Source organism: Odocoileus virginianus, chromosome 4 (genome assembly GCF_023699985.2).
Source record: "Odocoileus virginianus isolate 20LAN1187 ecotype Illinois chromosome 4, Ovbor_1.2, whole genome shotgun sequence".
Classification (NCBI taxonomy): Eukaryota; Metazoa; Chordata; class Mammalia; order Artiodactyla; family Cervidae; genus Odocoileus; species Odocoileus virginianus.
Window position 1 is genome coordinate 89,334,267 of NC_069677.1, and position 13,402 is coordinate 89,347,668.

The window sequence follows — 13,402 nt, forward strand, 5'->3', positions numbered from 1 at the left end:
TGAAACCATGAGGTTTTCATCAAAAGAGGGTCTGCAAGTATGAACAGTTAACTTTCACTTAATGAGCCCAGATTACTTCCCTTCATACACCACCCAGGAGAGTAAAAAGGAACATGGGAAAGGGAGAGGTACTCTGGGTCTAGAATGAAAGGACCTGGGTTTGAGTCCTAGTGTAGTAGAGAGGAAACTTTGTATTCTGTTACACATATAGGGCTTTCCAGGTGGCGCTAGTGGTAAAGAATCTGCCTGCCAATGCAGGAGACATAAGAGATGCAGGTTCGATGCCTGGGTCGGGAAGATCTCCTGGAGAAAGGTATGGCAGCTCACTCTAGTGTTCTTGCCTGGAGAATCCCGTGGACCAGAGGAACCCAGCAGGTGGGCTACAGTCCATAAGGTCACAAAGAGTCAGACCGACTGAAGCGACTTAACACACACACACAAGTAAATCACTAAAGGATGTTGCCTATAGATTAGACACAACAGCCTCCCTCGGGGAATCCTACCTCCCATGCCTGTGTGTGTACATGCTCAGTCGTGTCTGACTCTTTGCAATCCCATGGACTGTAGCCCACCAGGCTCCTCCGTCCCTGGGATTTCCCAGGCAAGAATACTGGAGTGGGTTGCCCTTTCCTCCTCCAGGGCATCCTCCCGACCCAGGGATCAAACCCAGATCTCCTGTGTCTCCTGCATTGCAAGCAGATGCTTACCATAGAACCACTGGGGAAGCCCTGAGTGTTAAACTAAAATATCTTTGTTTAGCTCACAATGAGAAGGTAACAGGTAGGAAGGCTAGGGGTCCCCAAGCTGAGGAAATAGACTGCAAGTGGCAGATGATTTTTTTCTCTCTTAAGCAGAAGGAGGAAACAAACTGCATGTGGCAAATTTTTTTTTTCTTCTCTATACAAAAATAAAAGAGGTTTCTTTTAAATTCTGTTGTCATGATGACACCTGGTACCACCTGAACTTTACTTTCCTCAAACCTTGAGCTAACCAATGCATTTTTTCTTATGGAAATGTTCTTCTTAAGCTATGCTAACAAACTATGTATTTGCCTTGGAATCTGCCTTTCTTCAAGTAGGTCCTGCCTACAACTAAAACCTTGAACCGATAATGGCTCAACAAACCACTACGTCTTACTCATGGAAATGTTCTCTTAAGCTATGTTCATGAAACTACGCATTTGCTTGGAAATCTGCCTTTCTTTAAGATTCATGTCAATTGTTCTATGGCCAGGGATGACTCACCTTCTGCCAAAGCTGTCTCAAAATGCATGTTTTGGGAGAGGTGTCTGATGCAACTCTCTCAGTTTTGAGCTGATGCTTTAACAGATATATAACTCCTTGCTAAAAAATAGCAAGGGGGGCACTCTTTCTGCCCCCTTCTGAAGTCTATGTCAGAAGCTTCCTCTATCCTTTATACTTTATTTTTTTTTCCCATTTATTTTTACTAGTTGGAGGCTAATTACTTTACAATATTGTAGTGGTTTTTGCCATACATTGACATGAATCAGCCATGGATTTACATGTGTTCCCCATTCCGATCCCCCCTCCTGCCTCCCTCTCCATCCCATCCCTCTGGGTCGTCCCAGTGCACCAGCCCTGAGCACTTGTCTCATGCATCCAACGTGGGCTGGTGATCTGTTTCACCCTTGATAGTATACTTGTTTCAATGCTATTCTCTCAGAACATCCCACCCTCACCTTCTCCCACAGAGTCCAAAAGTCTGTTCCGTATATCTGTGTCTCTTTTTCTGTTTTGCATATAGGGTTGTCATTACCATCTTTTAAAATTCCATATATATGCGTTAGTATACTGTATTGGTCTTTATCTTTCTGGCTTACTTCATTCTGTATAATGGGCTCCAGTTTCATCCATCTCATTAGAACTTTCTAACACCATACACAAAAATAAACTCAAAATGGATTAAAGATCTAAATGTAAGACCAGAAACTATAAAACTCCTAGAGAAGAACATAGGCAAAACACTCTCCGACATAAATCACAGCAGGATCCTCTATGACCCGCCTCCTAGAGTAACGGAAATAAAAGCAAAAATAAACAAATGGGACCTAATTAAACTTAAAAGCTTTTGCACAACAAAGGAAACTATAAGCAGGATGAAAAGACAGCCTTCAGAATGGGAGAAAATAATAGCAAATGAAGAAACAGACAAAGGATTAATATCCTTTATACTTTAATAAAACTTTATTGCACAAAAGTTTCAAGTGGTCAAGCCTCATCTCTGACCCCAGATTGAAATCCTCTCCTCTGGAGGTCACGAATCCCGGCGTCGCTCATGGCTCGCAGCTGCAACCTTTCAGCAGGAAACCTCCTGACCAGGCTGACTTGTGGGTGACTGCAGGGGGATGACTGCAGGGGGATGACTGCAGAGGGATGACCGCAGGGGGAATAAGTTAACACATCCCCTCTGGAAGCTGATAGGAACCTGGAGGCGTTTGACTTTACTCCCTCCCCTTTCAGTATAAAAGAAGCCAGAATTCTAACTCAGGCAAGACAGTTCTTTGGGACATGAGTCCACCATCTTCTTGGTCCACCCACTATCCAAATAAAGTTGCTATTCCTCGCCCCGACAACTCATCTCTCAATTTATGGGCCTGTCAAGAGGCAAGCAGCACAAGCTTGGACTCAGTAACACTAGCTCTGCTTGTTTTGTGAGCACATGACTCAATAAATTAGTCTCCTCCACTGATAAAATATGAATCTGGATGGTACCGATTCTAACCATTTATAGAATTGCTGCAAAGCATACATGAAATACTACATTGGAAGTACTCCTCAAATTGCATGGAGAAGACAAATGAGGTGTTTTATACCTAACAGATAGCAAGAGATGAGACAAACACAGGTTCTGGCTTCAGACAGATGTGGATTCAGGTACATCTCCAGCCCTTTGAGGAGTTCAGGATTTGGGGGTCCTGAGCCACTTGTCTTCTTGGAGGGCCTTGAAATAAACCTTTCTCTGCTCCAAGCTTGGTTTTGGTTTGTTTGGCCTCACTGTACATTGGGCACGCAGACTTGCACTCAGTAACAATTATGCTGAGTGAAATAAGGCAAACATTTGTATGATTCTATTTAATGAGGCACTTAGGGTCAAATGCATAGAGACAGAAAGTAGAATAGTGGTTGTCAGGGGTTGAGGAGAGAGGACATGGGGAGTTAGCATTTAATAAGTGCAGAGTTCCAGCTTGCAAAACAGAAAGATGTCTGGAGATGGATGGTGGGGATGACTGCACAACATGAATGCACTTAACACCACTGAGTTGAATGTTTTAAAATGGTGACGATATAAAGTTGATTTTATATTTTACCACAATTAAAAATTAGAAAGAAAAGGGTGAAGGAAAAGACCCCCTACTCCTATTTTTAGATTCTAAAAATAGAAACACTTGCTGTACATACATGATTGTCTATGTGTGGTGTTTTTCAAAATCAGTCCTCAGAAAAGAGTATTCCTAATTTTGAATCTTCCAAAGTTTTTACAAAGTTTCTCATATTTGGAAGACTCTCTCCATTACTTAACTTTGAACAGCATTGTATTGACACACAGTCAGAGATAATTTGAGATATTCATGGGATGTTTATGGAGGTCACCCATCAGATTAGTTTAAAAAATGAGAAAAAAGGGTGTGGTAATGAAATCTAACAGAGATTATTATGATTTAAAATGTTAGCTACCATGAAACAGTGACACTAAGTGGTAAAGAACCTGCCTGCAAATGCAGGAGACATAAGAGACAAGAGTTTAACCCCTGGGTTGGAAAGATCCCCTGGAGGAGGGCATGGCAACCCACTCCAGTATTCTTGCCTGGAGAATCCCCATGGACAGAGGAGCCTGGCGGGCTACAGTCCACAGGGTCACAAGTAGTTAAACATGACTGAAGCACCTTAGCACACACCTTGAAATAAGACTTCTAACAGTCACTTTTACAAACAATCAATTTGTTTTATAGTGGAAACCATAAAAATATTCTTGGAAGAAAAGTGTGGCAAAGGGTTTTTGAAGCTGAACGCAAAATTTGCAAGGACAGTCTTCAAAAACAGACTTAAAACTGAACACAATATACTCTAGAAAGCCAGGTGAGATGCTTCCATGAAGTGGCTTCAATAACACTAAAGTAACTGACATAGAAACTATATGGGAAGAATTTTTAATAAAATGGCTTGATAAAACATGAGAAAGAGAAAAAAATAATTTCTAATTTAGTATACTTTCTACATAATGAAAGACTTTAAAATGTTTATGTGTAACTAAGTTAAATATTATAAGTAGACATTGGTCTCATTCACCTACATCTCTACAAATTCATATTTTCTAACTGGGCAAAACAATTTTATAATGTTCTCATGAGAAAATAGCGACTTGCCTGGTGGCTCAGATGGAAAAGCGTCTGCATACAATGTGGGAGAAAATAGGAATTGTCTTAAAATGGGCATATATGTTAAATTGTTTTGAGAAGAAAATTCAGGCTTACTGAGTTTCTCATTCAGAATTTAGTTCTATCCTGTTTTAAAATAGGTGTTCTACTGCTCAGAGCAGTTGCTTTATTAAAGCTAACAATTATAGTCATGACTTAATGGAAAGAATTACATCACTAAGAGCTTTTCAAATGTTGGACTGGTGCAAGTTATTACATGAGAAATGGAATTAGAAGAAGAAAAGTATCTTTATGTTGCACATGAAAGGAAGAAAAGTATATACAATGTATAGTGTGGTATCTATGGCAGGTAGGAAGCTCTCAACGAATGTTACCTGCTTTTGTTACTATGGAAGTAACGTAACTATTTTTTGTGACTTTAGAGAATCTGACTAATTTGACATAAACAAAGACTTGACCTGTGCCTAGTAAACCACCATCTCATTATAGGTTGTTCAGTTGCTCAGTCGTATCCAACTCTTTGCTACCACGAGGACTGCACCACGCCAGGCTTCCCTGTCTTTCACTGTCTTCTGGAGTTGCTCAAACTCATGTCCGTCGAGTTGGTGATGCCATCCAACCATCTCATCCTCTGTCGCCCCCTCTCCTCTTACCCTCCATCTTTCCCAGCATCAGGGTGTTTTCCAGTGAGTCAGTTCTTCAGATCAGGTGCTCAAAGTATTGGAGCTTCAGCATCAGTCCTTCCAATGAATATTCAGGACTGGTTTCCTTTAGGATTGACTGGTTTGATTTCCACACTATCCAAGGAATTCTCCAGAGTCTTCTCCAGCACCACAGTTTGAAAGCATCAATTCTTCAATGCTCAGCCTTCCTTATGGTCCAACTCAGACCCATAGTAAGTACTGGAAAAATGATAGCTTTGACATTTGTCGTATGGACAGCAAAGGGATGCCTCTGCTTTTTAATACACTATCTAGGTTTTTCAAAACTTTTCTTCCAAGGAGCAAGCATCTTTTAATTTCATGGCTGCAGTCACTAGTCACAGTGATTTTGGAGCCCAAGAAAATTAAGCCAGTCACTCTTTCCATTTTTTTCCCCATCTATTTTCCATGAAGTGATGGGACTGGATGACATGATTTTCACTTTTTGAATGTTGAGTTTTAAGCCAGCTTATTCACTCTCCTCTTTCACCTTCATCAAGTGGCTCTTTAGTTCCTCTTTGATTTCTGCCATTACAGTGGTATCACCTGCATATTTGAGGTTATTGATATTTCTCCCAGCAATCTTGATTCCAGCTTGAACTTCATCCAGCTCAGCATTTCATATGATGTACTCTGCACAGAAGTAAAAGAAGCAGAGTGACAAAATACAGCCTTGACGTCCTCCTTTCCCTATTTGGAACCAGTCCGTTGTTCCAGACTAACTGTTGCTTCTTGACCTGCATACAGGTTTCTGAGCAGGCAGGTCAGGTGGTCTCGTCTCTTAAAGAATTTCCACAGTTTGTTTTGATCCACACAGTCAAAAGCTTTAGCATAGTAAATGAAGCAGAAATAGATGTTTTTCTGGAATTCCCTTGCTTTTTCTATGATCCAACGCATGTTGGCAATTTGATCTCTGGTTCCTCTGCCTTTTCTAATTCCAGCTTGTACATCTGGAATTTCTTGGTTCACATACTGCTGAAGCCTAGTTTGAAGGTTTTTTGAGCATTACCTTGCTAGCATGTGATATGAGTGCAACTATGCAGTAGTTTGAATATTCTTTGGCATTGCCCTTCTTTGGGATTGGAAAGAAAACTGACCTTTTCCGGTCCTGTGGTCACTGCTAGGTTTTCCAAAATTTGCTGGCTTTTTTTTTTTTTTTTTGCTTGTTTAATTTATTTATGTTTAATTGAAGGATGATTACAGTATGGGTTGGTTTCTGTCAAACATCAACATGAATCAGCCATAGGTTCCCCTCCCTCTTGAACCTCCCCCTACCTCCCTCCCCATCTCACCCCTCTAGGTTGTTGAAGAGCCCCAGTTTCAGTTCCCTGAGCCATACAGCAGATTCCCATGGACTATCTATTTTATACATGGTGATGTGTGTTTCCCTGTTACTCTCTCCCTACCTCCCCTTCTCTCCTTCCCCCCGACCCCACTGTTTCCTTAAGTCTGTTCTCTATGTCTGTGTCTCCATTGCTGCCCTGCAAATAATTTCACCAGTACCAGCTTTCTAGAATCTCTTTCTGACTTACTTCACTCTGTATAATAGGCTCTAGGTTCATCCACCTCATTAGAACTGATTCAAATGCATTCCTTTTTATGGCTGAGTAATATTTCATTGTATGTATATACCACATTTTCTTTATCCTTTCATCTATTGATGGACATCTAGGTTTCTTCCGGGTTCTAGCTATTGTAAACAGTGTTGCAGTGAAGAGTGGGGTGCATGGATCTTTTTCAACTATGGTTTCCTCGGTGTACATGCCCAGTAGTGGGATTCTTGGGTTATATGGTGGTTTTATTCCGAGTGTTTTAAGGAATCTCCATACTGTTTTCCATAGTTGTTGTAGCAGTTTTCATTCCCACCAACAATGCAAGAGGGTTCCCTTTTCTCCACACCCTCTTCATCATTTATTGTTTGTAGACTTTTAGATGATGGCCATTCTGACTGGTATGAGGTGATATCTCAATGCAGTTTTGATTTGCATTTCTCTAATAATGAGTGATGTTGAGCATCTTTTCATGCATTTATTAGCCATCTGTAGGCCTCCTTCAGAGAAATGTCTGTTTCAGTCTTTTTCCCACTTTTTGATGGGTTTGTTTTTTCCTGGTATTGACTTCTATGAACTGCTTGTATATTTTGGAAACTAATCCTTTGACAGTTGTTTCATTTGCTATTATTTTCTCCCATTCTGAGGGTTGTGTTTTCACTTTGTTTATAGTTTTCTTCACTGTGCAAAAGTGCAAAAGTTTAATTATGTCCCACTTGTTTATTTTTTTTTTATTTCCATTACTCTAGGAGGTGGGTCATGAAGGATCTTGCTGTGATTTATGTCATAGAGTGCCCTGCCTATATTTTCCTCTAAGAGTTTTATTGTTTCTGGTCTTGCATTTAGGTCATTAATCCATTTTGAGTTTATCTTCGTGTACGGTGTTAGACAGTGTTCGAATTTCATTCTTTTACACATAGCTATCCAGTTTTCTCAGCACCACTTATTGAAGAGCCTGTCTTTGCCCCATTGTATATTCTTGCCTCCTTTGCCAAAAATAAGGTGCCCATAGGTATGTGGGTTTATCTCTGGGCTTTCTATCTTGTTTCCATGGTCTATGTTTCTGCTTTTGTGGCAGTGCCATACTGTCTTGATGACCGTAGCTTTGTAGGATAGTCCGAAGTCAGGCAGGTTGATCCCTCCAGTTCCATTCTTCTTTCTCAAGACTGCTTTGGGTATTCGGGGTCTTATGTGTTTCCATATGAACTGTGAGATTTTTGTTGTTGTTGTTCTAGTTCTCTAAAAAAAATGCCATTGGTAATTTGATACGGATCACATTGAATCTGTAGATTGCATTTGGTAGTATAATCATTTTCACAATATTGATTCTTCCAACCCAGGAACATAGAATATCTCTCCATCTGTTTATGTTGTCTTTGATTTCTTTCATCAGTGTCTTACAGTTTTCTATACACAGCTCTTTTGTCTTCTTAGGTAGGTTTATTCCTAGATATTTTATTCTTCTTGCTGCAATGGTGAATGGGATTGAGTCCTTAATTTCTCTTTCTGATTTTTCATTGTCAGTGTATAGGAATGCAAGTGGTTTCTGTGTATTGATTTTGTATCCTGAAACTTTGCTAAATTCACTGATTAGCTCTGGTAATTTTCTGATAGTATCTTTAGGGATTTTATGTTTAGTTTTATGTCATCTGCAAAGAGAGAGATTTTTACTTCTTCTTTTTCAACCTGGATACCTTTTATTTCTTTTTCTTCTCTGATTGCCATAGCTAGGACTTCCAAAACTATGTTGAATAATAGTGATAAGCATGGACGCCCTTGTCTTGTTCCTGATCTTAGAGGGAATGCATCAGTTTTTCAACATTGAGAATAATGTTTGCTATGGGTTTAACATATATGGCCTTTACTACGTTGAGGTAGGTTCTGTCTATGCCCATTTTTTGAAGAGTTTTTATCTTAAATAGGTACTGAATTTTGTCAAAGGCTTTTCCTGCATCTATAGAGACTATCATATGGCTTTTATCTTTCAGTTTGTTAATATGGTATATCACGTTGATTGCTTTGCATATATTGAAGAATCCTTGCATCCTTGGCATAAACCAACTTGATCATGGTGTATGATCTTTTTAATGTGTTGTTGAACTCTGTTTTGAGAATTTTGTTGAGGATTTTTGCATCTAAGTTCATCAGTGATATTGGCCTATAATTTTCTTTTTATGTGTCATCTTTGTCTGGTTTTGGTATCAAGGTGATGGTGGCCTCATATGAGGCCAATGAGTTTGGAAGTGCTCCTTCCTCTGCAATTTTTTGAAAGAGTTTTAGAAGAATAGGCATTAGCTCATCTCTATCTGTTTGATAGGATTCACCTGTGAAGCCATCTGGTCCTGGGCTTTTGTGTTTGGGGAGATTTTTTTTTAATCACAGTTTTGATTCCAGTGCTTGTGATTGGCATCTTCCTAATTTCTATTTTGTCCTGATTCAGCCTTGGAAGATTGAACTTTTCTCAGAATCTGTCCATTTCTTCCAGGTTGTTCATCTTATTGGCATATAGTTGCTCATAATAGTCTCTTATGATCCTTTGTATTTTTGCATTGTCTGTTGTAACCTCTCCTTTTTCATTTCTAATTTTGTTGATTTGATTCTTCTTTCTTTTGGTGAGTCTAGCTAAGGGTTTGTCAGTTTTGTTAGTCTTCTCAAAGATAACTCATCTTAATACCCTCTGCATTTATTAGTTCCACGCCATTTCTGTCCTTTATTGTGCACCTCTTTGCATGAAAAGTTCCCTTGGTCTCTCTAATTTTCTTCAAAATCCATAAATCTCATTACAGGTAAAATTTGAAAATATACAGCCTCCACGAGTCTGGCAGACTGTATTTTCCAAAGACGGCCACAGGGAAACCTCCACACTCCTCTGTTCTGTGGCCTTTCACTCCCACATCAAGAGGGGGAGTCTAACCCCCCACCCCGTCTGGAATCTGGTCTGGATTTAGTGACACCCTTGCAACCAACAGAATGTGGCCAGCAAGCTTCAGCCCTGGCTCTTGCATGGCCCCTCCCTGTGAGAACCTGCAGCCTTGCCACTCCCCCTCAGCCTGCCCTTCTGCCTCCCAGCCCCTCCAGGGATGCAGAGGAAGCCGCCTGAGCAGCGGTCCTCCAGCCCCAGGCTTCAGGACAGGCGGCAAGTGAACCAAGGGGCAGAGGGAAGTGGGAGAGACCCCAGAAACCCAGCAAACAGCAGGAAACAGTTCCTTTTTCAGTTTCCCCACCCAGCGTCCCAGGGGGTGACTGTTGTTTTCTACCACCGTGGGTGTTCTTGCTGTTGTTGTTGTTGGGGTTGGGGGCAGGGGGAAATAGATACCTGAAACAGTTAGCTACTTGTCTTCCTGTAATAGGGAAGTACAAATCTGACTCCAGGTTGCATGGGTTTCTTTTACTTTAATTGTAACCAAGCAGGACCCTGCTGGGGATGGATCCCTCCCCCATGCCCTCTGTTGTAGCTCCTCTCTGCAGTACCTAGATAATGGTATTTGACCATATTTACTGAGTTCTTCAGATGCTAAAACCACCACCAAATGGAAGAAATTAGCTACTAGATGATCATGAGCAGGTAGCCCCCAGGCCTACTGGTGCCTAAGGGCCGATAAGGTTAACCTAACAGCCCTGTTACCTCACTATCAGCCAATCAGAGAATTGTGCATGAACTGATCACACACCTGGGATGCCCCTCCCCCATCTGGCCTTTTAAAACACTTTGCTGAAACCCACGCTCTCAGAGAGTTCAGGTTTGGGGGGACCACCTGCCCCTTCTTCCTTCTTAACCTGAGATGAACCTTTGCGTGCTCCAGCTCCAGTGCAGTGTTTGGCTTTGCTCTGCATGCGGACACAGGCTCGGGTTCAGTAAAACAACCTTTACACTCTACGGTTTCTGCTGCAAGTTAATCACCAAAGGGATGTTGCCTACAGCTTAAGTATACATAATGGCCCATCTCAGTTAACCCTGCCTCCCACTCCTGTGTTAAGCCAAAATACCTTTGTTTAGCTCAAAGGAAGCATACTGACTGGACCTACCCATGAATGGATGTGGGAAAGAAAAAATTAGCACAAACCCTCCAATCTGGCTTGCAACAATATACACCTCTTTTCCTTGACCTCGTCACTTGCCTCTCTTCGCTCCATAAAAAGAACTGGCATTCAAACCTGGGCTGGATGGTTCTGTGGGACTCTAGTCCACTCTCTCAGTCTGCTGGCTTTCCAAATAAAGTTGCTGTTTCCTGGCCAAACACCTATCTCTCAGCTGATTGACCTGTCTTGAGATGAGCAGTAGGAACTTGGATTCGGAAAGACTCGGACACTTTGAACTTGAACTTACAAATTCTGGGCACATTCTAAAACCTGTCTGCCTGCAACTGTACTTCTGCTATTGAGCAGAAGTCTGACCTTAAGTCCAACCTGACCTGCTTTTCAGGAAAGCAACTTTAAAAGCCATTCAGAGGACTACATAGTTAGAAGTCGCCTCTCTTGTGAGAAATGCAAAAATGACAGGCCCTGCTGAGCTATGCTATCACATGGTGATACTGATGTGATGCATTTGAGATGTGATCTAAGTACAAAATACACACTGGATTTCAAAGGCAGCATGTTTCTTAAAGTAAGCTATCTCGACTTTTATATTAATTACATGTTGGTTACACTTAGGGTTTATTGAGTTAAGTAAAATGTTACTAAAATTAACTTCACCTTTTTTTTTTTAAGCTTTCTTTAAGGCAGCTATTTAAAATGTTTTAATTATATAAGACTATGTATAGCACTCACATTATATTCCTAGCTCTGTATTAGGGGATCTTTATAAAACATCTTGATTTTAGGGTGTTAAGACATTAGAGAATGGGGACAAAATCATCACCCATCCTAGACAGAGGCAGGCTTGAAGATGGTATTTGTTTGAAATTAGTATCAATGGCCTAACAGGTTGGTCAGATCTTAAGTTATTCTCTTAAGCTTGACCAGGCTCACTGAACCACAAACCAAACAGAAAAAAATAACACTTAGACAACATCTTAAAACATCATAAAAACAGGAAGCAATATTATCACTACTGCTAAGTAAAATAACAAAAGTTCACAACTCACATTTCTGAATGTATTTCTAACATCTGAGACCATGCTTACCAAGACAAAAGGAAAAGTTGGGCAATTCTCCCACAAACGTAATCAAAGAAACAGATCCACTTACATAGGTCTCAGCAATTTTCTTTAATTTCTGCTTACTTTGCAAATTCAAACACTCTAAATGTTCAGAATAATAAAGTAACTTGCTATTCTAAGTGGAGCGTAGAACATTAATACCTGTGTACACCCATAGTATGAAAAGTTTGGTCCTGGGACCCCACAGGTCCCCAAGACCTTTTGAGAAAGGGTGCTCACAAAGCTAAAACTGTTTTCCCAATTACAATAAAATGCTGTGCTTTCTTTTTTCACTCATATTCTCTCCCAAGTATACAGCAGAGTTTTTAAGTCAACAACCAAGCTACATCACAACAGACTCGGGACAGAAGCAGATTTAGCAGTGCAGTTATTCTCTAAGAAGTTAGACATTAAAGACACATAAAACTACAAAAAAAAAAAAGTCACTAAAATATTTTATTTTGGAAAATACATGATGTTTTCATAAAAGAATGCATCATTTCTGCAATGGGTTTATTTTTGTTATTTTGAAATAAAATGAATAATTTTAAATTATTTCAGTTTTGACCTCTAAGGTGGTAAACTCCAGTCTCCAAGCTGACAGTTCTCTCCCACAATACACATTGTTATCCACAGTCAATCACGTTGGAGAAGTTTTCCTCACCCCAGGATGCATCCAGGGTTATACGCAAAGCATCAGTGGGTGACTATAACTCCATCACCTTTTCAGCCAGTCAGGACAGAATCTCAGTGATCTTGTTGTAAGAATGGCTTTGGTTCTCTTTAATTTATTACTTAAGCGCAATTAAGTATGACTAATATTTGACCCCTTTTACCATATTCTTTTGAAGAAAAAGATAAGATTCAGCACTTACACAAATACCTTCTTCACCAGGGTAACCAGGTAACCCATCAGAACCTCTCTCTCCCTGAGGAAAAAAAGAAATCAAAATAAATAACATGGACTGCAAATCCTTCATTTCTCAAATCTACATGAAATAAAAATTAATAGTGATAGACACCCTTGTCTCACTGAGTTGACATTTTATTAATAATCTACTAAATGTCAAGCATAATGCACAGAGGCATATAGAAACAAATACTCTTGGCCTGTCTTAAAGTGAAACAGTCAGAACTGTACATGGAAAAACAGACTGGTTCCAAATAGGAAAAGGAGTATGTCAAGGCCGTATACTGTCACCCTGCTTATTTAACTTCTATTCAGAGTACATCATGAGAAATGCTGGACTGGATGAAGCACAAGCTGGAATCAAGATTGCCAGGAGAAATACCAATAACCTCAGCTATGCAGATGACACCACCCTTATGGCAGAAAGCAAAGAAGAACTAAAGAGCCTCTTGATGAAAGTGAAAGAGGAGAATGAAAAAGTTGGCTTAAAGCTTGACATTCAGAAAACTAAGATCATGGCATCTGGTCCCATCACTTCACGGCAAATAGATGGGGAAACAATAGAAACATAACAGACTTTATTTTGGGGGCTCCAAAATCACTGCAGATGGTGACTGCAGTCATGAAATTAAAAGATGCTTGCTCCTTGGAAGAAAAGTTAGGACCAACCTAGACAGCATATTAAAAGCAGAGACATTACTTTG

At 40.2% G+C, this 13,402-nt stretch overlaps 1 protein-coding gene across 1 annotated transcript in view; it reads right to left on the bottom strand.

Annotated features, from left to right (window-relative positions):
• The window catches only part of LOC110126285 (collagen alpha-4(VI) chain-like), a 113,153-nt gene that overhangs the window by 76,601 nt on the left and 23,150 nt on the right, over nucleotides 1-13,402 (bottom strand). The window contains 1 exon segment of the mRNA XM_070466998.1: nucleotides 12,664-12,717. Coding sequence (XP_070323099.1) covers nucleotides 12,664-12,717 — 54 coding nt within the window.